The sequence below is a fragment of the Electrophorus electricus genome, chromosome 7 (genome assembly GCF_013358815.1).
Source record: "Electrophorus electricus isolate fEleEle1 chromosome 7, fEleEle1.pri, whole genome shotgun sequence".
NCBI classification, from domain to species: domain Eukaryota; kingdom Metazoa; phylum Chordata; class Actinopteri; order Gymnotiformes; family Gymnotidae; genus Electrophorus; species Electrophorus electricus.
The window spans coordinates 12,114,585-12,139,233 of NC_049541.1; the positions used below are offsets into that span (position 1 = coordinate 12,114,585).

Sequence of the window (24,649 nt, forward strand, 5' to 3'; positions counted from 1 at the left end):
GCGAAGCGCACATCTAGGAGTATACAATATGTATGAAGTGTTTCTTTCTTGACGTTGTATTTCACTTAAAGACTTTTAGCTGTATGATTATAGATTTATTGGGAAAGTATGCCCGGAAATGAAGTCTGTCTGGGTTTCTGGCTTCACAGAAAGAGTCACAGGTGTTTTCATGTAGTGGTCCTGGTCGTGGGGTGCTGGCACTGTTAATATTCTTGACTACTTCGAAACCTGACGTGAACGTAAAGTAATTTCGCTGTCACCTCGTCGCGGACAAGGGTAAGAATGATGTGTTGACAAAACTACAGAACGTAGTCCGGGTTGGAGTGTATTTTCCTGGACCCACAGCCCGGGGTGTCGTCTTGGTCTGGCTTAGCTAGGCTGGCTAGTTAGCCTCTTCACTGACGTGTAAGCTAAGCTAAGCACGTAGCGCAGTTTCGAGTAAACATCATAGTACACGGGCTACTGAGTGAATGTAATAGGCCAGAGAATAACTGTATTTTAACACACTATGAAATTGATACGTCAACTCTTGTTTCGTCTTTCTCGTCTGAATGGAAATATCTTTAAACTTTCACACCCTACTAAGTTAGCTAGCTCGCTAGTTGATCACAGCTAGTTGGAGGCGTCTTCCTTAGCAAGTGTGCTAAGAGGTATCTGTTAGCTGTCATGTGCGGGACAGTCTCCAGTTGGCCTTACTTTAAGTGCTTTTAGACATTTTGGTCAAGTTCAATAGAGTGGGGCAACATGATTGTTGTAGCTGTGCATGTTATAAATGTGCGAATCGTTATCGAAGTACAGTAAGATTCGAATAAGATCGGATTCATCGACTGCACCCGTGCTTTGACACAGCAAGTTTTTGGTCTCGAATAATCGACTAGATTGAAGGAGAGCGCAGGCGATTTTCAAAGGTGTATTTATAGAACATGTATTTGCCAACGATAACTCCAGCCAAACAGGTGTCAGTCTGGCCTTTATCAGGTAGATGCTTCAAGGATCTATAGCGTGCCTTCACATACCTTGTTTCTCTATTCAGAATCTACACTAGGACATCATCCATACGTGCCAATGAATTATGTAACTTATCAGTGAACCTCAAACTCTTTCCACTCTTTTTGAATTAACATTACTTTCACAAAAGCCTCTACAAAACAATGAAATATGTTCATCATTTGTAAATCTCCTAAGTACTTGTATTATACATTGACTAAATGACACACACACAGTGCAATTTGAAACTGCACATTTGTTAAAAAGGGATTTCAAACCCCTAATTGTTAGATGTGCAATGATTTTCACACAGATTTGTATTGTATCATTGTTAGATTGTAAGTGGTTGTTGGAGTTTAGAATTTGGCACTCCACATAAGTGCAAGAAATTGTTTACCTGCTTACCCATAGCAGCAGTGCAGTAGATGTCTGCTCTCACTGTGAAATGTGCAGGGAAAGAGATTTTTGCTGTTGACTGTAATTCTAAAGGCTCTCCTTGTTTCATTCTAGTTCACTTTCAAACTGAGCCGAAAGAACTGTACGTTATATTTCAAGCTAGTGGATGGGTTCCCTGGAGGCTCTGGCACCAGTTTTTCTGCTTTTCTTTTCTTATTTACAAGTAAGCCACTTGTAGAGTGACATAATTTGTATATAGTAAGTTCCCTTGTCTAGGTATAACAGTATAGGTGCCTCAACACTCAAATCTTCCCTGCAGTAAGAACATCTGCTCCTGAACCTGCTGATTAAATTGTCAGCGAATAATTTACTGTTGACTGATGTGGAGACTTTAGCAGTGGTGCAGCACACAACACAGGTGTGTGGTGGCGTATCTCAGCTTTAAGGGCCCACCTGAATCCCAAACAGAAAAATAACATGCACTGGATTAATATTTGTCTTTTGTCCTGTTTTTTTATTCTCATTGTTCTCTTTGGGGATTAGATGACTTGCTGGGGCATGCATACTTTTTTTAGTGTTTGATTTGGTTATTATATAGTGGGGGGGGGGCACGACTGGGGCCAGGTGTTGCATTGTTGTATTCATTACTGTTCTTTGTATTGCAGAAGTGGTTTATTACTCAACACATGAGCAACAGTTACTTAGTCTTATATTATTTCTATTACTTCCTTGACACTTTGTTACTGAATAGTCAGGATAAGTTTGCCGAGTGTTTTAGCAATTGTTGAGAGTAAATGCTTCTTAAAGGTTGTTTATTAAACTCATTGCTGCTAATGAGAGGACCAAATGCAAACATCATGTAAACATAAATAAACAGTTAAATGAATAAACAAACAAAACGTTGTTGTAGGTTGACGGCCGGCTAAACTATGGAGTCCATGCTCAATAAGCTAAAGAGCACCGTCACCAAGGTGACAGCTGATGTGACCAGTGCAGTGATGGGAAACCCTGTGACGCGAGAGTTTGAAGTCGGCCGGCACATTGCCAGTGGGGGGCCTGGGATGTGCTGGAGGATCTATGATGGCACTAAGAAATCCACCAAACAGGCAAGAGACCAGTCACACCTGATGTGTTACAGTTGTTATAGATTATTGGGGTTTTGGGTGCTAGTCCATTTTTTTTTCTTTGTGTAAATCTGTGCATCAAACAATAGATGTTCGTGCTTGTTGGTACATATATGGTTTCAGTATTGCTTCTATTGGCCATGAAAGGTAGTTACATTAACAGTAGAGAAAATGCAGGAAGCAATACTATTGGCACAGTACATCCTCTATGTCAGTGTGTAACTGTTGATAACATTGCTTTGTTTGTGGTTCACCCTTGCAACCCCTTGCTCTGGTCCACTGATAATTCACATGAATAATGGATACCATCATCTGTTTTTAAGGAATAGAATCCTGACTGTTAAATATGTTGGTTTTAAAGTTTTTAGGTAATTGTTAATTTCTGAAATAATGATGGAAATGCTTTTGCATGGCTTGTTGAGTATTAGTATTTAGATTTTCACACCTTCATACTACTAAACTGCTATTTTAGTATTTAGTATTTTTATAAAACATTTTACCTTTTACACAGGAAGTAGCAGTCTTTGTATTCGATAAGAAGGTAATTGATAGATATCAGAAGTTTGAAAAGGACCAGATCATCGATTCACTTAAAAAAGGCGTTCAGCAGCTAACCCGCTTACGACACCCACGACTGCTTACAGTCCAGCATCCTTTGGAGGAATCAAGGTAAGCGACAGATATGCACACACAGAGTACAGGAAGTTTACCTTTCTGTTATGAATATAAATCCTCCATTAAGAATTTTAAAAATATATTTTCTGAGAGAGAGGAGAATATTTGATACAGGGCACTATTGTTTAGTGTCCAGTAAAGCTTTGGCTTCCTGCTACCATTATAAATGCAGTTGCAATACTGTGCAGAGCCTCAGTATTGGTTCAAAAGGCTCAGCCATGCTAGGAGTCTATGAATAATGCATGCAGGAAGGCGAGAAAGACAGAATAGACAACAAAGATGAGGTGGATTTGTTACATTTTTTTCCACTTTTACCTGTTACTTAGATAAACTAAATCTGTTTGTTGGTTTAATGTATTATTTCACCAATGTTTCAGCCTGTAACTATGGTTACTGTGGTTTACTGTTACTTCTCTCTCTCTCGTTCTCTCACTCTTTTTCTTTCTGTCTCTCTAAGGGACTGTCTGGCATTCTGCACAGAGCCTGTGTTTGCTAGTCTGGCTAACGTGCTGGGCCAGTGGGACAATCTGCCTAGTCCTGTTCCCACAGACATCAAAGATTACAAACTCTATGATGTGGAGACGAAGTATGGCTTGTTGCAGGTGAGATGAAACTGAAAATTCTTCTGAATTTTAGTGATCTGAAAATCCTTTTTTTTTTTTCTTCTTGAGGTTATTTTCTCGGTCAGTTTGAATTTTAGGAATGTCTGTTACAATGACACTGCCTTAGTTTCAGCTGGTACTCAGTACGACACAAAGTAGCAGCCCATCCATGGTCTCCAGTCGAGGGGAGAACTTTGTGCTCTCGTCTTTTTTACCTCCTTCTGAATCTCCAGATCTCTGAGGGCCTGTCCTTCCTGCATAGTGGGGTGAAGATGGTGCATGGTAACCTGTGTCCAGAGAACATCATCCTGAACAAGAGTGGAGCCTGGAAGATCATGGGCTTTGATTTCAGTATCTCCTCCAGTAACCCATCTGACGCTGAGGTCAGAAACAGCACACAGTGCTTCCTAGTGTCTTGGAAAAACAATTATGCAGATGGGGAGCAAAGAATAAATAATTTAATAGAAAGGGGGAATATGCAATTTACCTTCTTTGACTTCATCAGTTATGTAAATGTGTGTGTGTGTGTGTGTGTGTGTGTGTGTGTGTTGGTGCCTGTCTTTGTGCCGAAGCCCAAGTATGTATGTAAAGAATGGGACCCCAATCTACCCCCTCTTTGCCTGCCTAATCCGGAATATCTGGCTCCGGAATATATCCTGTCTGTCAGCTGTGACTCCGCCTCTGACATGTACTCGCTGGGAGTGGTCATGCATGCAGTCTTCAACGAGGGGAAGCCAGTCTTCCAGGTCAACAAGCAGGACATCTTCAAGAGCTTTAGCCGACAACTAGACCAGGTCAGAGTGTGTACATGTACTAAAGCATGTTGTGCTTCACTGTGATCTTAAAACCAAGCTATTTTATGATACTAGATGGTACTAAAATAAAACACTGGCCAATGAAATGGTTTGAAAGATTTCTCTTTAAGAAAAAGACTTCCCATGAATATTACTGTATTCTGTGCCAGTCTTGTCATAGCATTCTACTTTGGCTCACCTCCTCTCAGTTAACTGCCCAGTTCCTTTCAGTGTTTGTTCTTTGTTGTCCTATGAAAATCTGTCCCAGTGGATCTGCAATATACTGAATTATAAGTGTAATATCAAAAATGGCACTGAAATGAAAGTGAATAAGGAAATGTGTTCACATATGTGGAGTCACAAACCTGAGCAAATGACTTTCTGTAGTTGAGTCGATTGAGTCCCTCAGTACTAAGTCGGATCCCTGAGGAAGTGCGAGAGCATGTGAAGATGCTTCTGAGTGTCACAGCTAACGTGAGGCCGGATGCCGATCAGATGACGAAGGTGAGTGCACACGCCTACAGCAGGGCTGCCCAGGTCACGTGGTGGAAGGGATGTGCTGCAGTCTTTAGCTTCTACTCAGCACCAGGGTCCCTGATACTGCTTGGGAGGGGCTTGATAATGGTTGTCAGAGGAATTGGGTATATTATATAAGGGATATTGTATAAGCAGCTTGGTATTGCTAAATAAAGCGCAGACAAAATGATTTATATTTCCCTGGAGGGGTTTATTTTTCTTTAATGAGATGACACCGGTTGTAAATTCTCATTTATTACATGGCTAATCGCTAGCACAATCAGTAACTTGACAATAAGTAATTGTTTATTTTATCAGAGATGCATAGTTAACAATAGCTAAGCCCTGGCTGCCTATTGAGATTTCCATTAATCAGAAATAACTCAGAATGCATCAATAATCAGAATAAAGTATTATACAGAGCCTTGTAATAAAGAAGGGTAAATGTTAAATCATTACAGTACTGTGGCAATCCAGGACTGAAGTCAGACACCTCTGTGTTATGTAATTCATTTGGGAACAAACGTGTTATTTTTTTATTTCTACTGGACAGATATCAGAGGTGTGGGTCTGTGTCTGTGTCTCTGTGTGTATGAACTCTTCAGATTCCTTTCTTTGACGATGTGGGAGCAGTGACCCTGCAGTACTTTGACACGCTCTTCCAGAGAGACAATTTGCAGAAGTCCCAGTTTTATAAAGGCCTTCCTAAAGTCCTGCCCAAGCTGCCCAAGGCAAGAGTCATTTTGTCAAACTGCAGACACCGTGCTGCTATTGCTTCAGCATTTAACATTTTTTTTTTTTGTCTCTCTCTCTTTTTGGATTACTTTTGAAATACTTCAGCCTTCAGTTTTTGACATCCATAGTCCTTGCAAACCCAGCACTTCATATTTTGAACCGGCTCCTTCACTGACTCTTTAAAATGAATGAATGTTACCGTTACCTATTACACATTCTTCGTTGCTAGGCCCTGGGATCTCACATTTGCATGTAAATGTTTGTGGTGCACCTGACCTTGCGCCGCTGTCCACTGAGCGTGCCTGCCCGTCTTGCTCCCTAGAGAGTAGTGGTGCACCGGGTCCTGCCAGCTCTCACGTCGGAGTTTGTGAACCCGGACATGGTGCCGTTTGTGCTGCCCAATGTGCTGCTCATAGCTGAGGAGTGCACGAAGGAGGAGTACCTGCGGCTCATCCTACCGGACCTCACACCAGTGTTCAAGCAGCAGGAGCCTGTCCAGGTGCACACAGTAGCAGAGAATGCGCGCACACACACACACATACACACACACACACACACACACACACACACACAGTGTCACCACTATTCAGTCTATTCACTAACATCTGGCCTAAGTGGACGTCACTCTTATTTTTTTACTTTTTTCATGCTCTCAGGCCAGCAACATGGTGAGTTTCTATTACAAACTTGTCGTTGGCACTGTCATGGTAGTTCCCATATCTGTGCTGTGATGAATTCAGTGCTTTGTCCAGTAGTTTTAATCATATTTATCTAAATTTAATTATGCATCACTACCAACTGGAGTTTTAATACCATTCATTCTAACCTGATGTATCATGGTAGTTATTTATTCCCACTTCATCTAGTATACAGTTCTTAAACATTTGGCTGTGTTTAAATGCTTTTTTAAAAGTAATCCTCTCCCAATTCCCCCTTTTCGTGCTGTCCTCTCATGCACTCAGATCCAACTGATATTCTTGCAAAAGATGGACTTGCTTCTAACCAAAACACCCCCTGAGGACATCAAGAACAGCGTCCTTCCCATGGTCTACAGAGCAGTAGAGGCGCCATCCATTCAGATCCAGGTAGCCACTCAGTAAAACCAGTGACAGGATCACTGTGTGTAAGCCTCATTCACACAGCCATAGTTGCTCCTCCTAAATGCATCCCCTGTGAACTCGCTGGGTTGCTCTGTGCTCGAACGCTCAAGAAGTCTTTTCTTTCCCCTCACAGGAGTTGTGTCTGAATATCATCCCCAGTTTTGCTAATCTGATTGACTACCCCTCCATGAAGAACGCACTTATCCCTCGCATCAAATCGGCCTGTTTACAGACCTCCTCATTAGCTGTGAGTTTTCTCTGTTCTCTGCAGACTCTTACTCTTACGTCGAATACTACATCCTATATCAGACATGTAGAAGGATTCTGATCATGGCCATCCTGTTACCAAAATAAATAAGGAAGGTTCATGTTTTGTGGATGTCTGCTTGTCTGTAGGTGAGGGTGAACTCTCTGGTGTGCCTGGGGAAAATTCTGGAGTATCTGGATAAGTGGTTTGTCATTGATGAAATCCTGCCATTCCTACAGCAGATACCTTCCCGGGAGCCAGCCGTACTCATGGGCATTCTGGGTAATGTTTTTATATAACAGTGGTAATATCAATCAAAGCCAGTGACAGTCTTTTATTTCTTCTGGCATAGATATTACCACTTAGAGTGACCAGGGTTACATCTGTCTTTCAATTTGAACAGGCACAATCTGATCACTTCATGGCATATTAATGCTCAGGTGTGTGTGTTGTCTTGGAAATAATTTGAAAATCCACACAATGAAGCAATTTGGCTTGCTTTGCTATTGGATCGCAGGTGTAGACATAAATATAACCACAGTCTGGATCTTGCAAGCGACATCATACATTTATCACGCCCCCACTGAAGTGTTTCCAATTTATTTTCTCCTTCTCATGCTAAATGAAACAACTGCTGTGTAATACACACAGCCTTCTCTAGAAAGGCTAGAGAAGTATAGAAAACAAGGACAAAAGAAAAGCTTCTGTGTGTGTTTTTTTTTTTTTTTTTTTTTTTTTTTTTAATATAAACTTAATTATAATGTTGTGTATGAAAATCCAATCTCATATGTGACCACAGAGTGGTCAGGCAGTTGTAACCCTGGCCAATTGTGAATGCATGACTATTGGCTACTGTATGTACAGTGACTTTAGTGAATGCCTGTTAGACTTGTGTGTTTTTCTTGCAGGCATCTACAAGTGCACTTTTACCCATAAGAAACTAGGCATTCCAAAAGAACATCTTGCAGCGAAGAGTTTGCCTCATCTAGTCTCGCTCAGTATTGACAACAACCTGAACCTTAACCAGGTGAATGCACTCACAGCACATGCAAAAGCCAGTGAGTTTGAGGGGGGGGAGAATCATGGGGTGTTGTACAACATGCTAGTATTTTTAGTACTCTCTTAGTAAGCAATACACCCCCACCAACACCACCAGTGTATTTCAGGCTCTTTGACACATTTCCCTGCCGACTGTGTGTTTGTAGTTTAACGCTTTCATGGCTGTAATCAGAGACATGCTGAGTCGAATGGAGGCAGAGCACAAGACCAAGCTGGAGCAGCTCCACAGCATGCAGGAACAGCAGAGGTACCTGCCCCTCTCTCTCTCCCTCCCTCTCTCTCTCTCTCTCTGTCTGTCTGTCTGACTCTGTGTCTGTGCCACTATAAAATATTCAGCACCTTGGAGCTTACATCCTGTAGCTTAACAGTGTTTCCTCTTCATTTCATTTTTGTTCTCTGAGTTCTGGGTCAGCTCTCACATGGCTCGGCTTGTTCATATAGAATGTCCTGTTTCAGCTGTTCACTGTCATCAGTGTCTTTACGCTTACATTTGCCATAGCAGAAGCAGGTTACAGTGTGCAGTGGCCTTTGTATTAACGTGTCAGTCACAATAACCTACCTGACTAATTAGCTAGATGAGCTAATTTAATTCCAATGTTTACTTAAGTATCATTTCAAGTGAAAAAATATTATTTTTACTCAAATGAATGAACCCCTATGTTTAATGGACTGTAGGTAAGGCACTGAAGTAGGCATTTTAGAAAACGATCTCATGAGTTGGTGAATGAACAGGAAAACCTCCATGCCACAGTTCTTTCAGTCAAAGGTTGATATGGTGAGCAGTGACTTGTGAAGAGTCTGAAGGGTAAACTACCATTTGGTGCAAGAAAGATGCATGAAAGTATCCTTAACCCTTCAGTTGCTTGTTGTTACTCTGATCCATATGAATGTGTCTCATATAAAAACTAAGATATCTATGGCACAATGCTGCTTGTTGTACTCTACATGCACATCGCCTCTCTCGCAGGCCAGGGATGTCTGTATTTGTATGGCAACGTTGTGCCATGTGAGCTAGATCTGTAAACCATAATACGAGTCCTCTTTGGCCTCCATGGGCCCTGACTTAGCATTCGGCTATCTGCTTCCTATTCTTAGTCATAACAGCAGACACTCACATAGACACTTAAGACAGCACTTAAGTGTTAGCTGTTTCATTATCTTATAGGAAGACACTTATCAGAAAAGGTTTTTGCTTGTGTATAAAGAACAGGCCGTTGTGAGAGTGTGACGTGCGAAGAACGGCTGGGTGAGTGTGTGTTTTTTTTGTGTTCAGTGTTTGTTCACATTGAAACTAATGATGTGTATCCTAGGAGCCTGAACCTCACCAGTCAAATGAACCCCACAGAAGAGACAAAGGTGAGCCCTAATCCATCCAGTCAAATACGAGAGGTGAGTTCCATTCTGGCTTTCCTGTCTCAGGGAACATAGTGTTGTACATAGTGTGGAGTGTTTATACTAAATCCACAGCAATAATTAAATGAAAAAAACAAGATTGAAATAGAATGAAACTCTGCTCAAAAAATGCCTGAGTTGAAGATTTATCTGGGTGTGGTCATAATATTCTACTGAGCTCACTTGAATGACATCCCCCTGTCCCGTTATGCTGTGTCTACTTATAATGGCACAGAAAGGGAGAAGTAGTGTTCAACTGAATGAACCTACTTATTCTGGTTTTGAGAATTAGCACAACAAGCTACTCATGGTAGGTTAGCTTTTGTTTACATTAGCTTTCATTGACTGACTTATGTAAGCTAGGTTGCACAGTATGGGGGAGGGGCAAGAGATATCAGCCTTTTAATTGCACAGAGTGGAGCTTTTGTAAGAAAAGGACCTGAAGTTCTGATGAAGCTTTGTTGTTGAAGTAGTGTAGACACAGGAAAGTCACCAGTTATTCAAGCTTTGTCCATGCCAATTCCAGAAGACCAACATTAAATCCGTTAAAAAGCAATCAGTCATTTAGCTTCCTTGTGGTTTTTGCTATACTAAACTCTGTAATGTGTCCATGATGTTTCACATTTGCTTTGTTTTTTTCAGATTGACGACATCTTTGGTGGGAGCGCAGCAAGTGCAGGTGTGAACAGCAAAGAGAATGGCTCCTCCTCCGTCACCTCTCAGCCCTCTAGAGTGAGTCCATCTCTCCCACATCACAGGGGCAGCAAGGAGACACACAGTGTTTATGCAACATTTACTTGCAACACAGTTTTACCACAGTTAATCAGTAGTTTAAAATGTTGTGTGCACATCATCTCAAGTGGGTTCATAATATGGTAGACCAGTCACCCTATGTGACATTAGGGGCTAAACGTATTTCCAGTTACCCGTGATGTATGGTGTATATCCATAATCGTAACCTTAGGTTTGTATATTTGTGTGTGTGTGTGTGTGTGTGTGTGTGTGTGTGTGTGTGTGTGTGTGTGTGTGTGTGTGTGTAAGTAAAGGTTTCTCTCACTCTGGAGGAGAAGCAGCGTTTGGCTAAAGAGCAGGAGCAGGCTGCCAAACTAAGGAACCAGCAACCTTTGGCACCACAAAACGTCAAACCTGCTGTGACCACCACACAGGTCTTTATTACACAGACATATGCATACACATACAAGCAATCACGTGAAGAGATGTATGCTTAGTGCTTACATAGACAGTAATGTTTTTTGAAAAATGAAGAAAAAAACCTTTTGTTTTTTAAGTTACTGGGAAATTTTACATGTTTAAAGTCCAAAATGTTAAACATCAAAGTCCTAGAAAGTAATGCGTAGATGTACCATTTTCTTTCCCAGACAAAAGACCTAACCAGCAGTCTACTGAACAACATGACCTCACTGAACAACCTCTCTCTGAACTCTGGTCCTCGGACAGCGCCCATGCAGGCTGGCACGCTCACTTCTGGCTTCTCCACTGGACCCACGCTAGGTGGCATGGGCACCATGGCCCCCGTGAGCAATGGCTTCAGCTCTCCTATGGGCTTCAGCAGTGGGACCATGGCAATGGGTGTGGGCATGCGACCTGCCAGCCCTGGAATGTATGGGGGACTGGCCACCACCACCAGCACACCGAACTTCGGCACCCTCACGCAGAACCAGAACCAGAACCAGCCCAGCAAGCCTCCCGACATGTCTGCCCTGGACTCTCTCTTCACTGCTACCAAGCCCAAAGTCAGCCTGAACCAAATGGCTTCCAAGCCGGCTGCAGCCACCGCTGCGCCCTCCCCCTGGCTCAACCAGTTTGGTACAGGCCAGCCCTCCCAGACTGCAGGCATGCAGGCAGGGCGAGTGGGAATGACTGGGGTGCAGGGTGGATTTGGAATGCAAGCTAACCCGTTTTTCAATCCTCAGAACTTCTCGCAGCCTACCCAAGCCCCAACCATGAACACAGGAATGCTTAAACAGAGCACGTCCGTCAATAACGATCTGAAAGACCTCTTCGGTTTTTAAGTTGAAAATATCAGAGATACCAGAAAATGGGGGCTAAGGAGGTCAATATAGTCCATCCTTAAGGCACATTACTTATTTTGCTTTCAGTTTGGTTAATGAGATTTAAACATTTCTTGTGGTGAACCTTTTGTTGAACAGCTGTCAATCAGAAGATGGCCACCAGCCTTACTTAGGCAGGCTTGTGCATATTTCTACAAGTCCTGCTTGTCTGGAGTCCCTGCTTGAGTACTGCATACTGGACATAAATATGTTGCTTTGGTTTGTTCACTTAAGTACTGGGTTTCAAAAGAAAAAGGGGGAAAAAAGCATCCTCTAGTAAATGAAAGTGTGACAATTCCATGGTAATCCGTTCTCCTTGAATGACACTTTCGGGGTCATTCATCCATTAAATTCAATGTGGTCTTGTCTCCTTTCGGCGCGCCACTAAATCTCATAGCACTTTTCGAATGACCAAGGACCTGTCAAGTGATGAATTCAATAGACCTGTCAGTTGGTGTCCATCAGAGATATCCAGTATGTACGGAAGGAGACAAACGGGTCTTTTGTTTCCTTTTCTTTTTTTCCCCCCTGATGAGTTCACAGCTCATCAGACCTTTACATTTTCCATATTCATTTGAGCAATGATCACAATCTAATCGTGTGTAAAGTTGTGTGGCAGTGTGTGGGAGGGATGTGTGTGAGAACGTGATTTATCTAGATGTAAATGTGAGAGAGTCTTTTTGTGGTTGTTACCATTTTTTTGGTAGATATATGACTTGATACAAATTGCCCAGTGGAGTATAATCTGTTGCAGTCTGTACAGTGGACATTTTGCACTGAAGGTGCACAAAACGTAATGGTGCTGTATGGAAGCATTTCTATGCCGGTGTATTTGGAGGAAATCCGTGTAACTGAAAGTGCTCCGAGGTTGCAAGTTTATAAGTTGATAATGCATCTTGATATCATGATCTTTCTCCAAATCGTGGTAAAATGGGTATAAATTGGGATTACATTATTGAACTTTTTTGGCATTTAGGAGCTTCCTTAGAAAGATGGTGTATGTGCATTTGTTTGTATCTGTGTTTGTCCAGCTTGTATCTTCTTTTTAAGTAATTTGTGTTCTGTTGCATTGCACATCACAGTTCATGCCTGTCCTGTAGCCCACGTGACAGTAACACTGGGACAGATTTGGCAGTGGGTTAACACAGTTAAAAACGCACATGGACCAATTTAAGCTTTTATTCCTACTCATGACCAAATAGATAGCTGCAAAATGGTGAGCCACTCTTCTAGAACTGTATAATATTTGCATATCATACCAATGAAGTGTATAGTATATTGAGATTTATTTGATATAATTTAGGATTTTTAAAAATGTATTCTCTGAAGATCACATTCACAAAGGAGACATGAGTACCTGTGTGTGTGTGTGTGTGTGTGTGTGTGTGTGTGTGTGTGTGTGTGTGTGTGTGTGTGTGTGTGTGGGGGTTGTTGCGTACAAGGAGAGGTGTGCAATATTAGGTATTTGAAGGGTTTTGCAAAATTGGCTTGCTGTGAATAAGTGATTTAGCACATAGAATTTTCATATATGGAAAATATCTGGGCCCTGGATTCAATAAATCATTTAAAGACTGGAATGTCATAAAAATAGTTCCTTGGAAAACGGGGGAAATGTAAAAAGCAGTTCCAATGATTTGAGAGATGGATCTAATGTATGTAGTCCATGACTTGTGGCAGAAGCGTATTTGTAATTGAAATGAATAGTAATTAAAATAGATTTGTAAATCAAAATGGTTTCCTTACAGAAAACTAGACTCTCATAGGACCTGGTTCCATTTGCCAACACTACTAATTTGACATCTAAATAAAAAAGTGATAAATGCCTATTCTTTTATTAGAATCTTTATATTCTACCAATGTAATATCTGTACAATGTGGCATCTTTGTGAACTTTGTATTGTGTTATGAGACTGTATTGTCTGAAGTTGAGAGTTTGAAAATCTGTAAATATTTATCAAAATACAGATGCTGACCTTCTCTTTAAAGTCTTTTGGTCACTTTGTCAAAAGTGTGTATTTGTGTGTAAATACAGCTGTAGTGTATATATATTTTTAGAAATATTTGACAATAGCCTGAAGGATAAATAAAGCTCTTTAAATTATGTTGAAATGGTTAAAAAAGTTAGTTATTTGCTAATGTTAAACTTATAGATTCATGCAATTCGGAGAATCTTTTTTTATTGCTAAAAATGAATTGCTGAGTTTCTCATAAGTTTGCATTTTTTGCAAGCCATCTTTGAATGTTTCTAGAAAGAAGCTGGGTCCTGATGCAGGTGAATGCTACACATGGAGGCCTCTTGTCAATATTAGAGATATCTGCTCATTATGTCACATGTGATCATGACATATGTCTTCTTATAAAAGGGTTGTTAAAAATGAAGTAGGACAACAGGGTGCTTTATGTCCTTGAAGACAGGTCAATGACAATGAAAGGACATCATCATTACCCACATTACCAAATCTAACAGGTACAACAGATGTTACTTTATATTTTTTATCTAGCACATTGAACATAAACTCATTGTATGGTTAACTGTAAAATATGTGACGTCTGGATGGATAGGCAGACGTTTTTCTCAAGAAATAAAGCTAATTTGGTTTTAATCTGAACAATCTGCATCTTTGATTACTCCTAATTTTAGAGAGAATTTTCTTCACAGGATGTGCAAACTCCTGTGGTAACAGGATATCTCAATTAAAACGGTTAGTATTTAGTAAGTCCTAGGTGGCAGGAGTGCTTGATCTACTGTAAAGAGCCAGACCACTATTTAACTGTCAAATAAAGCAGCCTTGTGATATTTCAGAGCTGATACAGCACCCAGTTTCAAGTGTGACATAAAGCAATAAACAGCTGGTTCACTTTCAATTTCAGTCTGCTCCTTGATCTCTCTCAGGACTTCTAAAACCTTGTCAGTCACAAAGAATTGTTGACATACAGTCATAACATTCTCTAATTTACTAATTCCATAGTCTTTTTAGGAAGTCTGTTGGTATGAAAAATAGTTTCTTGAGAAAGATCTACCAGTGTTTATGAGGAAAGGATATTTTTAAAAGCGCGTTTTCCCCTCGGCCCTTCATTTAAGTTTATATTACCTCACATGTTCAGTCTTTTATCTATGGACTAGATTTTCCTTTGCAATATATATAATTTGCTGCTTATATACTGGACATACAAATACATACACAATACAATATAAATACAAATTATTTTTACTTTAGATTTCCTGTTAGGATTAACATGGAAATATAACACAGGTAAAGTGCATCATAGAAATTGTCACTGGCATATCAATGGTAAAATTAACTGAGGACATTATAGAAGAAAGGAATAAAAAACCAAAGTTCTGCAAACCCGACAACATCAGGAGAGCAGGGAAGGTTCTGGAAAGTTTGACCATTTCAACTTCATGAACCATTGTTTATCTTCAAGCACAGGCAAAGTGGCAGTGACCTTGGCTAATGACAACAAATAAATCAACAGATATAAGGCTTCTATGCTGCGAGTCAGCACTAGTGGAGGTAGTGAACAGTCAGACAAAAGGCAGTCACTGGATAAAGGCTTCTGCAGTGGTAAAAAGAGACAGGTAACCTAAGCGTTTCTGAGACGCATCATTGGAGCAGGCGACGGACTGGTCTCTTCGTTTGAGTGGACATGTTCGTCTGGATCATTGCTGCAACAACAACAACAAAATTATTACTTAACACTTGTTTCATCCAAAAGACTGTATCTCAAACTCTGAAAAAGAAGCACTATGTTCACGTCCATGCTGTAGATACCTGAGAAGTCAAGTATGTAGTTGAACCTCCCTGTTCTGAAGCTCATACTCCCTGTGCTGTTCTGCTGGTACTGTCTCTCAATGTCCTGGCTGGAGATGGTACAACTTCCCCTTGCACTGCCCTACACACACACACACACACACACACACACACACACACACACACAGTTTATTAACTTTATTTACAGCTTTATTTAAAACTTTATTTTATAGCTGACCTTTTGACGGGCAATTAGTTCAGTTTAGTGCAGTATCACACCGAGGTGTGTTTGTCTGATCAGACAGTAAGTGCAAATTGTTTGAGAGGTTGTCTTATTATTTCTATGTTCTGGGTTATTTTGCCTAGTGCATAATTTCACTTAATTTTCACTTAATTTATGAAACTTAATTAATTTTAATAATTAAGTGAATTAATAATCATGTCCTACTTTTGTTCTTCAATACTACTTCATTCTTTCATTTTGGCTTGGATATATAATAAATATAACAATTCATCTGCTGTCATTTGATGTTTGTGAGCTTTCATAAGCTGCCAAGAAAAGAGGTTTCTCTTACTTTAACATAGTCTTTCCAGTATCCGTTCTCATCATTGTACTGCCACTGAATTTGAGACAGAGCACTGGGGAGATCATAGAACATGGTGACTGCTGACCAACAAAAAAATGATGATCTAACAATTCACAGAGCATGAGTAAATCTTGGCGTGGCACACAATCATTTATAAACTCAAATCAGATAAAAGGACAGCTTATCATAATGGTCATTGTGTAGGCTACAATATTCCCTTATAGTACTGGTGGATCCATACCTGCTGTTGTAATGATTTTCCCCAGTTGTTCGGCGGACATGTCTCTTTGTTCCAAAGGTGCTATTGATCTGAAACATTTCTGAGTGAACACATATAATTTTTAACAGTTGAATTGTTAAAAGATGTTTATTGGTGCATATTTGTGAAACTCACCACTGAATTCAAGGGTGTAACTGTATCGCCCAGCGGTAAAAGTAAGCTGGCCATGTGGGTTGAGCTGATACTGGTTCTCTATGTCAATACTGTCCAAAGAACAGCCCTGTGGAAACACACGCACAGTCCTATGGACTGTGAAACTTGCCAGAGCCATCACTGAACCTAGATCATTCTCCATTATGGGCATGTGCATTCACTCACTGGTTTCTGATACTCTGTCCAGATGCCTTCCTCACCCATAAATTCCCAAGTGATCCCCATGGATGAATTTATGGATGTAGACAATGGAGATGGTGTATCTGTAAATAGACTGCACAAAAAAATACAATTTCTTTTCTATTTGGAACTTTCCCCTTCCATTAAAGAAAAAAAAAAATCAAAGCACCTTTAAAAAAAATATTCTCTGATTGTATTTTTACTATGTGGCATTCGAATATAATTAACCATCTGTTCACTGTGTAACTATTTTGTATAGCAACAGTTAATTTATGTTCTGATCAGTTTGTAACTAGGGCACCTGTCATTCACAAAGACTGAAGAGTTAAATTTTGGACGTCTCCTCACTTTCCTCAACACATGAGTGGATCGTCGTGTTTGGGTCATGGCTTTACAACAAATGGAGAGAAAAATAAATGAACATTTAATTTTAATAGATATTTAATGAACATATAAAATGAAATGATAAAGTAAATGTTTTATTTTTGTCCCTGGAGTAAACATTACCAGAGAAGTCTATTACATAGGTACTGCGTCCTACTGTAAACTGGAAGGAACCTTCAGGGTTAGTATTATACCATTGCTCCAAGGTTTGGCTGTTTACTGAAGATGTTCCCTGTGCAAAAGACAACCAAAAGTGTTACTTGCAGGAGAGATTTCCATGACTGGTTTAGTCTAGCCTTGGCTTGGTTTAACACCAGCAGTGTTCTCAACTTCTCTGCGCTAAGTGAGATTCTCATGATTAACTTTTATGGACAAATAGCTGTCATCCCTCACCTGGGTTCCATATTCCTGCCAGTAGCTGTTGTCTTTGAAGTACCATCCTACTTCTTGTGTCTGGTTGTGGGAGAGGAGCATCTCTCGCCGTATACCAAGTCCAGCAAAAGGTCCTCTTACTGTCATGGCATCAAAGTCAATATAAAGTGCCCTGTTGAATTGTAAAATGTGAGGGCATTTATATCAAAGCCTAGTAACAACAAACTCCACATAAACTTGCAAAACTCTAGGATGAAATGTGGGAATGAATAAAAAAAAGTACACAGTCACCCCAAGTGAGTGTCAATGGTCATCCCTCTAGCACCTGGTTGGCAATAGTGAGATTCAATTATATGATCATTACAGATGGAAGACCACTGCTGTCCATCAAACAAGTGCCACTCATAGGGTTTTGCTATGAATAAAAAAAAAGTAATTTTCAAATAGTAAATTTAGTTAGTATGAAACACTTATATATGCATATATGTGTATGTATATAGTCTTACCAATAGCATTCATTATGATGAAGAGTTCTTGTTTCAAGATCTTCTGATACGTTCCCTTTGAAGATATATGAAACAATATTGAAGATATATGAAACAATATTGTTCAAATGTATGTAAACTGTATAATTATGCAATTATATACACAATATACACAGTAATCTCTAAATTAAAGGAAAATTATATTGTCATTAGGCTACTGCATTAAAAAAGGTCAGATGGACACGTGAACAATATAAGGATATAGCAAGTCACATTTCGTAATATTTTATTGTTGTAATCGATCATAACAAATAACACAAATTATACGGAAGGAAACGTAACAAACAGTAAAGCCATTCTCAGTGTAACCCTGAGAAAGTTATAGGAGACACCAGGTTTTCCTTCATCATATAATGTCCTATACCTACTGGTTTAGAGTAGTTTAAGATTATAGCAGTACAAATCTAGAAACTAATAAACTTACTTAGAAACGTCGGCAAGCAGGATAGACACTGATCACCTAATGGAAACTGATGTTTTGCTTTCAGTTTTGTTTTTTTGACGAAGCTAAGGCGGCGTCACAATCTTGCAGCTTCCGGCTTGCTGCGTCCTTAAATATGAATAATTTGATTCAAAAAGTAATAATGAAGATATAATCATTAAAAGGACCCGACATGCCACCACACGATTATGAAATATATGAATGAAAGGCCATCACAATACTCAAACCCCAGCATAAGCTTTTTTAAAAAAAAGTACATTTTTATTTTTTAAAAGGTTTACCAAAACTTAATTTTTCATAATATGGTTCTGAAAGTATAGCACTTAAAATATTTTAATTACAGTGAAAAGTAATCCATATTACCAAACTGATTTTTAAAAAAGTTTTATTTTTATACTAATATGCAATTTGGGAAACGCCAGTCAAGCATTAAAGACGCGCGCTTTACCTCACTGCAGTTAGCCTTAATCTGCACTTCGACAAGAGTCGTTCACCAAGCTCCTCAGCAGAGACGAATGAAGACGTCCTTTAGATCATTCCGTTGAACACATTAAACTGAACAGGTTGGATTCTAAGGCTACAGAGTTGTTGTTTACTATTAACCATTTAAACATCTGCTTTACTCCCTCTCCAACATATTCCAGCAATGCTGCCCTAAAGACGCCGGGGAGCCTCATGGGAAAGGGACGTTTCCATCCAGACGTCAAAGTGACACGACGATACACACATACGATCCCAGCAGGAATACAGGGCGCGGTCAGGACAACGACCGACAAACAACCGAACCAACACGAGGGTTTGCATGCACACTAACGCGACTATGAACACATGGCAGGTGAAACAAGAAAGTCAAGGGGGCGTGGCCACAAACAAGGTAAACAAGAGCACGTGGGAACAGTCACAGAACATATTTCTTAACGCTGTAGTACAGTACTAATAGCTCCTTAGTAGTTTAGTTTTTTGTTTTTTTGGTTTTTTTTTAAACCTTATTAATGTCGCAATTCTCTCTGACTGATCTATGGGGTTTATCTTCTCATTGATTAAACGTGGTAGAAGGAGGGCATTAATAGATACAAATTTAATCGAATACTTTTGACAGCACTGAGAAAAGGCCTCTAATGATAGGATGGTTGGGATTGGATATGGCGGTAGTGTGTTAAATGAGCTGCTGTGTTATTTGCAGCATCCTCCTCTGCTTGTATTTCAGTTGTGTGCTAAAATGGTTGTCTCAGCAAGAGTAGCTTTGACAGTATCTTTACACCTTGGTGGCTTGTTTATACGAATATCTAAATATTCAACCTTATACTTAAATCCATGTAAAATTAGACTAGACTACACCTGTGTATCTTCATTAAGTAACTTCATTACTTATCCCAATAGTGATTAATAACCCACATTGTTGCATGGCCATTACCTTCATAATGGAATGAAAACCTTATATTCCACAAAGTTGAGCATACCTTTCTGTCTCATACCCAATTTAACTGTATAAATAAGGGATTGCGAACACACTTTAAGCCTGAATGCACTCAAGAATATAAATGACTACAACACAGTCAGTTCCACTAAGTAGTGAAGTTTATCAGAAAGGAAGATCTCATCTAAGATTAATGCATGTTCTTGTCATTACAAGTCCTGTTAAACATCATTGTTTAACTGTCAGTGGCCATTCAATAAAAATATAAATTCAGAGCTTTTGTTTATACTGTATGCATGTGTTCTCAATCACAAATACCTACAGTACAAGTAGTTTTAAAAATGGCAGAATTAAAAATAAAGAACAAAGAACAAATCTGTAAAAATCTTATCAACACCATCACCATAAAAACAAACATCATAAAACCACCACTGCTTCTTTATAACCCTCGCCTGGTGCAAAGGTCTTTCATGTGGCACCTGAACCCTGCTGGGAGTGTACCATTACTGAAGCACACGCCGGATCTTGCGAGTGACATTTATTGTCTCATTGGTTTGCCTCATTCCTGTTTTGGAAAAAGCTCGCAGTCAAAATACATCATACAATTCCTGAAATATATAATTTTGCTTGTTATTTCAGTATGCTTTGAATATTATCTCTGACGTACTTGAGAAGTCCAGTAAGTATGGCTTTTCATTTACAGTGAACCTAATGGAGCCCTGGGGGTTGTGTTGGTATTCCACCTCGATGTCTTCACTTGACATTGAACAGGAGTTCTAAAGAGAGAATTTGGAGGGGACAGAGCAGAAAGAGAGAGAGAGAGAGAGAGAGAGAGAGAGAGGGAGGGAGAGGGACAGAGAGAAAGAGACAGAGAAGCAGAAAGACACTGCAGAATGTGTCTATCTCTATTTGGCAGGACATATGACATATTTCTTCCATCTACAACCAGCATCCCACCAGGAAAGCAGAAAATTTAAACAGTGTCTAAACACACACTAGACAAAAAAGTCAAGAAAGAGAACAAAACTAGGGTGGATCTTGCATTTCTCAGGTATTACTTGTATTATCATGTTTTTAAAGCTTTTGTAAAGACAGAAAGTTGTGGAACAGAGTAAGATTTCACCCTGTGTACTTTTATATATCAGAGGTGGTGTGTGGCAAATGTGTGTGTGTTTTACGAGAAGCCTTACACTTTTCTTAAAAGTGTGCCAGTGTTCACCATGCCCACTGAACTGCCACACTGGAGTATTTGTAGATGAAGACAGTGACAAGCTCTTGATGGCATTTTTCATTGAACTAATTCTGCAGAGAGAGCATGTTACACAATCAGACAAAGACAGCAGAGTCATTGCATGAACTCAATGAATCTATTGTTTCCTTTCTTATTAATATACCAGCTATGACTGATATTATGAAGGATATTCTGGAATATCTGACTGTAATTTTTCAGATCTGGTGACTGTGTACTGCTTGAGTGAAACCTACATGCCCCCTTGCGGTGGTTCATATTTAGGTCGGCGCCTGATCTTCCTCCGGTGTCCAGTGGTCAGATTGTTTTGACACATGTCTGGTAACACACATGCGTGGGCACACACACACGCACGCACGCACACACACACACGCACACACACACACGCACACACACACACACACACACATACACACACACACACACACACAGGAGTCTAAGAGTGTGTGATTAGGAGCCTCTAAAGCTTCAAGTTCCGTACTTATGCATTTCATTTCTCTGCATTAAGACACACCTTTAAATCTAATCTCGTAAATGGTGGAGTTGACATTGAACTTCACAGTCCCTTTCCTGTTCTTCTGGTACTCTCTCTCCAGCTTGTAGCTACTGACTGAGCTGGCCTTGCTCTTTGAATCCTGCAAATATGTTCAAAACATCAATCCTCCCTCATACATGCGTCCCTTGTGGTGCCCTAAAGCTTATCTGGCTGCAGCATTTTGGAAGGACGTGAACCTCTGATAAGCAGAGAACAACATGGAAAAAATGCACTGGTTTCCAGACTTCAGGTGAAGTCCGTGGATTTTCCTGTTGCAGTGGCTGACCTGTTCTCCATATTGGCTCCAGCCCTGGTTGCCACGGTAATGCCATAGCCACTCAGTCTGTGGGGAGTCCTTCCGTCTCACACGCAGCTTTGTCTTCTTCAGAATGCGCATCCTAGTGAAGTCGATGGACAGAGCACTACACACGGGAACATAACATAATGTAGTGGTTCTCCAGCACAGTGGTCCATGCAGTGTTGTTAATGCAGCTGAAAAAAAGGGATGCGTTCACATTTCTTTTACCAATTCTAACCTGTTCTTTAGGAATTCAACAGTCAGGCCACATTTTTTTCTCTGATACAGATCCAAACACATTTAAGATTCTGTAGCCCTGGATTTCTTAGACCACGTGGGTTTGAAAGTAGAAAAGTGATCAAATCTAGGCTGGCTGTTGGTCACTGAAGAAACGTGACTGCTTTGTGAGAGGGGAATCCAGATTTGTCCTGCTGATCTATAACGGCCCCAAACTATGCAGACGTACCCACAGGGAGTGTTGTAGATCCTGATGCCTTTATTGTTGGGCTGGGAGTATTGAGCTTCCAGTATATAATCATGGGCCACATCCTCCCAGCCTTCACCCATATCCAGCTGCCATCTGTAAGGCCTTCCATTGTCCTCTACACTCTCTGTAAGGCGTTTCAACATTAAGGTTTTAAATGGCCGTAGTAACACATACAAAGCTCACACACAACTCACCAGGGCTTCTGCTCCGATCCCTGCAACCACTTCTTTTTTTGCGATGAGTCAACCTCCCACGATCCTTCTCCTCAGTGGAGGAATCACTGATGTGTTTGAGTTTACAGGCTGATTCGTAGCGACAAAAGCCTTTCAGGAAGTACTTGCACACATGCAGGTCTCGACAACGCTTCCCATAGCGGCAGTGGCCATCGTTGTAGTACTGGCAGGCTTTCTGCTTGGTCTTTGATTCTGCTTGTCCCTGGTCAGAGTCTGAGCTAGACTGGGAGTCTGAGTGCGAGTCTGTGTCAGTATCACTGAAGTCTGAAAAGCTGGAATCTAAGAAAGAGAAACTCAAGTCATATTTCATTATTACTGGCTTTGAATGAATGTAAGCAAAGTGCATTTGATGTGGGTCTAATTGTGAGATGTCCTCACCACATTTGAAACAATTAGTTTCAGTTTCTCATTTGAACAATTAATTTACTTGTGTTCAACATACTGGCACCCATAGGTATAAGTTTTTATAAGCCCACCTGCCCCGAGTGTTTATAAGGGAATGATGTGACCCCCCCGCCTCACCCAAATTCCAGTTCATGGTATCATTATGATTTTGCTTTTTAACTGTGGGATCTGATTTCTCTTTGCTGTTAGATGTGTGGCAAGATTATTATTATTTTTAAATTATGTTGTTTTAAAATTATTGCAGTTAGATACTTGAAAGATTAAATATATGGTAGACTAAGACAGGCCTATACAAGTCAGTGATGTGAAGAGTTTTACAGCTCCTGTCTCCACCTTGCCCCTTCCCCTCCTGGTCTCCTGGGCAAACACATGTCAATAATCCAATAATATCTGCACACTGTAGACCGGTGGGCATATTCATGCATAATATTAGGGGCAGTGTCTATGAGGCCATGAATGGAAATGTAGGTGCATGTTTAAGGGCGTTTTATTCTATATACAGACAGTGAGGGTTAAAATTAGGGTGAGGATCAGTCAATATTTGGACTCAAAAACACACCCACCCCATTCCAAAAACTAGGGGAACAAGACCCGAAGCAAAACCTTTTTTTTTTAATTAAAAATTCCTGTGTTCGTTTAAGATAAAAAGACAAATAACTGGTTAGACTGGGTGGTGTGAGCACTGTTTTAAGACTGTCTCATCTTAAAAAATATAACGAAACTCCTAACCTCACCTTGCGCAATCAAGTCACAACAATTAAAATAAAATAACATATCCGAGTAAGCGAAGTTAAAGATACCGCAATTTAAAACGTTTTTTTTCCCCACAACCTAAAAACTCCTAATCCACAAGAAAAGTTTTTCTCTATTTAAAAACAGTTTGTATCTTAATTAATTATTTAAACGAATTAACGTACTAGCTAATAAAATGACTCTATGTTCAAAGATTTAGATTTAGTTATTTAAGATCCTTGTTGCAATAGCGCATGAAATAAAAAGAATAAAGTATGCGTGCTTACCACTTGCATCTAAGTTCGACGCCATGTTTCGAATTGTGAACTAGTTTTAGTTTCATTTCTTTATAAATTACGACAGCAGGGTTTTCATATAGGGCAGAAAAATCAGTGTCCTAGAGCACTAGATGGAGCCAATGAACGATGTAATAATCTTTTACGGGAACTCGGATGCCATCTTGTGGACAGATTGTGTCCCTACTAAAAGGCAAAGATTACATAACCATGAACAACCACTTTATTAGAAACACCTTGTAGGTACATTAAAGACTATAGTCCATCTGTCACCATACATGCGCGATTTGTGTTAGCCACCCCTTAACCCTGACTACAGTAACATTTTGCTTAGTACCAAAGCAAGGTCATTGATTTATTAAAAACCCCATCCACACTAATGTGAATAACGGTACACACAATCAGAGGCGTAGCACCAAAATGTGGGCTCCAGGCACCCATCCTTCCTCCGAATTAAATTAAGAAACAGAAAAAGCTATGTATGTATTTATATAATACATTTCTTTATGAGGATGGTTGGAATGCATTAAGGGTTAAATATAAGTGAGAGCGGCTTGCCTTTTCTCCCTCAGTGACTGTGGATGCTTCTGGAACTTGAGA

The 24,649-nt window shown here is 40.1% G+C and overlaps 3 protein-coding genes across 6 annotated transcripts; 1 reads left to right on the forward strand and 2 right to left on the reverse strand.

Moving 5' to 3' along the window:
- The first annotated feature begins 119 nt into the window (after positions 1-119).
- On the forward strand, positions 120-13,802 carry scyl2 (SCY1 like pseudokinase 2). Of its 3 annotated transcripts, none has more exons than XM_027020667.2 (19): positions 120-276; positions 2,294-2,489; positions 3,019-3,176; positions 3,640-3,784; positions 4,018-4,167; positions 4,357-4,578; positions 4,966-5,082; positions 5,700-5,825; positions 6,152-6,328; positions 6,486-6,497; positions 6,792-6,914; positions 7,063-7,176; positions 7,326-7,458; positions 8,085-8,203; positions 8,382-8,482; positions 9,546-9,591; positions 10,270-10,359; positions 10,674-10,793; positions 11,007-13,802. In XM_027020667.2, the coding sequence occupies exons 2-19, from the start codon at positions 2,313-2,315 to the stop codon at positions 11,658-11,660; spliced, it is 2,784 nt and encodes a 927-aa protein (XP_026876468.2). In that variant the 5' UTR covers positions 120-276; positions 2,294-2,312; the 3' UTR covers positions 11,661-13,802. The 3 variants fall into 3 exon arrangements, with proteins under 3 accessions (XP_026876468.2, XP_026876465.2, XP_026876467.2); XM_027020664.2 differs by having other exon boundaries at positions 121-276; positions 9,546-9,624; XM_027020666.2 differs by lacking the exon at positions 6,486-6,497 and having other exon boundaries at positions 122-276; positions 9,546-9,624.
- A 1,090-nt stretch (positions 13,803-14,892) lies between these two features.
- On the reverse strand, positions 14,893-19,863 carry si:ch211-244b2.3 (uncharacterized protein LOC557230 homolog). Of its 2 annotated transcripts, none has more exons than XM_027020685.2 (13): positions 18,846-19,863; positions 18,380-18,505; positions 17,917-17,971; positions 17,702-17,735; positions 17,432-17,582; positions 17,162-17,270; positions 16,956-17,043; positions 16,640-16,748; positions 16,436-16,541; positions 16,283-16,361; positions 16,030-16,093; positions 15,476-15,596; positions 14,893-15,369 (listed from the first exon to the last, which is right to left on the reverse strand). In XM_027020685.2, the coding sequence occupies exons 3-13, from the start codon at positions 17,927-17,929 to the stop codon at positions 15,308-15,310; spliced, it is 936 nt and encodes a 311-aa protein (XP_026876486.1). In that variant the 5' UTR covers positions 17,930-17,971; positions 18,380-18,505; positions 18,846-19,863; the 3' UTR covers positions 14,893-15,307. The 2 variants fall into 2 exon arrangements, with proteins under 2 accessions (XP_026876486.1, XP_026876485.1); XM_027020684.2 differs by having other exon boundaries at positions 17,702-17,825.
- A 365-nt stretch (positions 19,864-20,228) lies between these two features.
- Positions 20,229-24,136, reverse strand: si:ch211-244b2.4 (uncharacterized protein LOC541512 homolog). Its single transcript, XM_027020683.2, has 9 exons — positions 24,041-24,136; positions 22,578-22,895; positions 22,363-22,507; positions 21,885-22,020; positions 21,578-21,698; positions 21,300-21,381; positions 21,005-21,116; positions 20,482-20,590; positions 20,229-20,379 (listed from the first exon to the last, which is right to left on the reverse strand). Exons 1-9 carry the CDS (start codon positions 24,063-24,065, stop codon positions 20,318-20,320), a joined length of 1,110 nt encoding a protein of 369 aa, XP_026876484.2. The 5' UTR covers positions 24,066-24,136; the 3' UTR covers positions 20,229-20,317.
- Between the last annotated feature and the right edge of the window lie 513 nt (positions 24,137-24,649).

Excerpts from the sequence above, each read along its gene's own strand:
- scyl2 (XM_027020664.2), top strand. The coding sequence starts at position 2,313 with ATGGAGTCCATGCTCAATAAGCTAAAGAGCACCGTCACCAAGGTGACA. Across the intron at positions 4,168-4,356 it reads GTAACCCATCTGACGCTGAG|CCCAAGTATGTATGTAAAGA; the intron begins GTCAGAAACAGC and ends TTTGTGCCGAAG. Across the intron at positions 7,177-7,325 it reads TACAGACCTCCTCATTAGCT|GTGAGGGTGAACTCTCTGGT; the intron begins GTGAGTTTTCTC and ends GCTTGTCTGTAG.
- si:ch211-244b2.3 (XM_027020684.2), bottom strand. Across the intron at positions 16,749-16,955 it reads TCAGTCTTTGTGAATGACAG|TCTATTTACAGATACACCAT; the intron begins GTGCCCTAGTTA and ends TTTTTTGTGCAG. Across the intron at positions 16,542-16,639 it reads GGACAGAGTATCAGAAACCA|GGCTGTTCTTTGGACAGTAT; the intron begins GTGAGTGAATGC and ends GTGTTTCCACAG.
- si:ch211-244b2.4 (XM_027020683.2), bottom strand. The coding sequence starts at position 24,065 with ATGGCGTCGAACTTAGATGCAAGTG. Across the intron at positions 22,896-24,040 it reads GTCGAACTTAGATGCAAGTG|ATTCCAGCTTTTCAGACTTC; the intron begins GTAAGCACGCAT and ends TCTCTTTCTTAG. Across the intron at positions 21,117-21,299 it reads GAACCACCGCAAGGGGGCAT|AATTAGTTCAATGAAAAATG; the intron begins GTAGGTTTCACT and ends CTCTCTCTGCAG.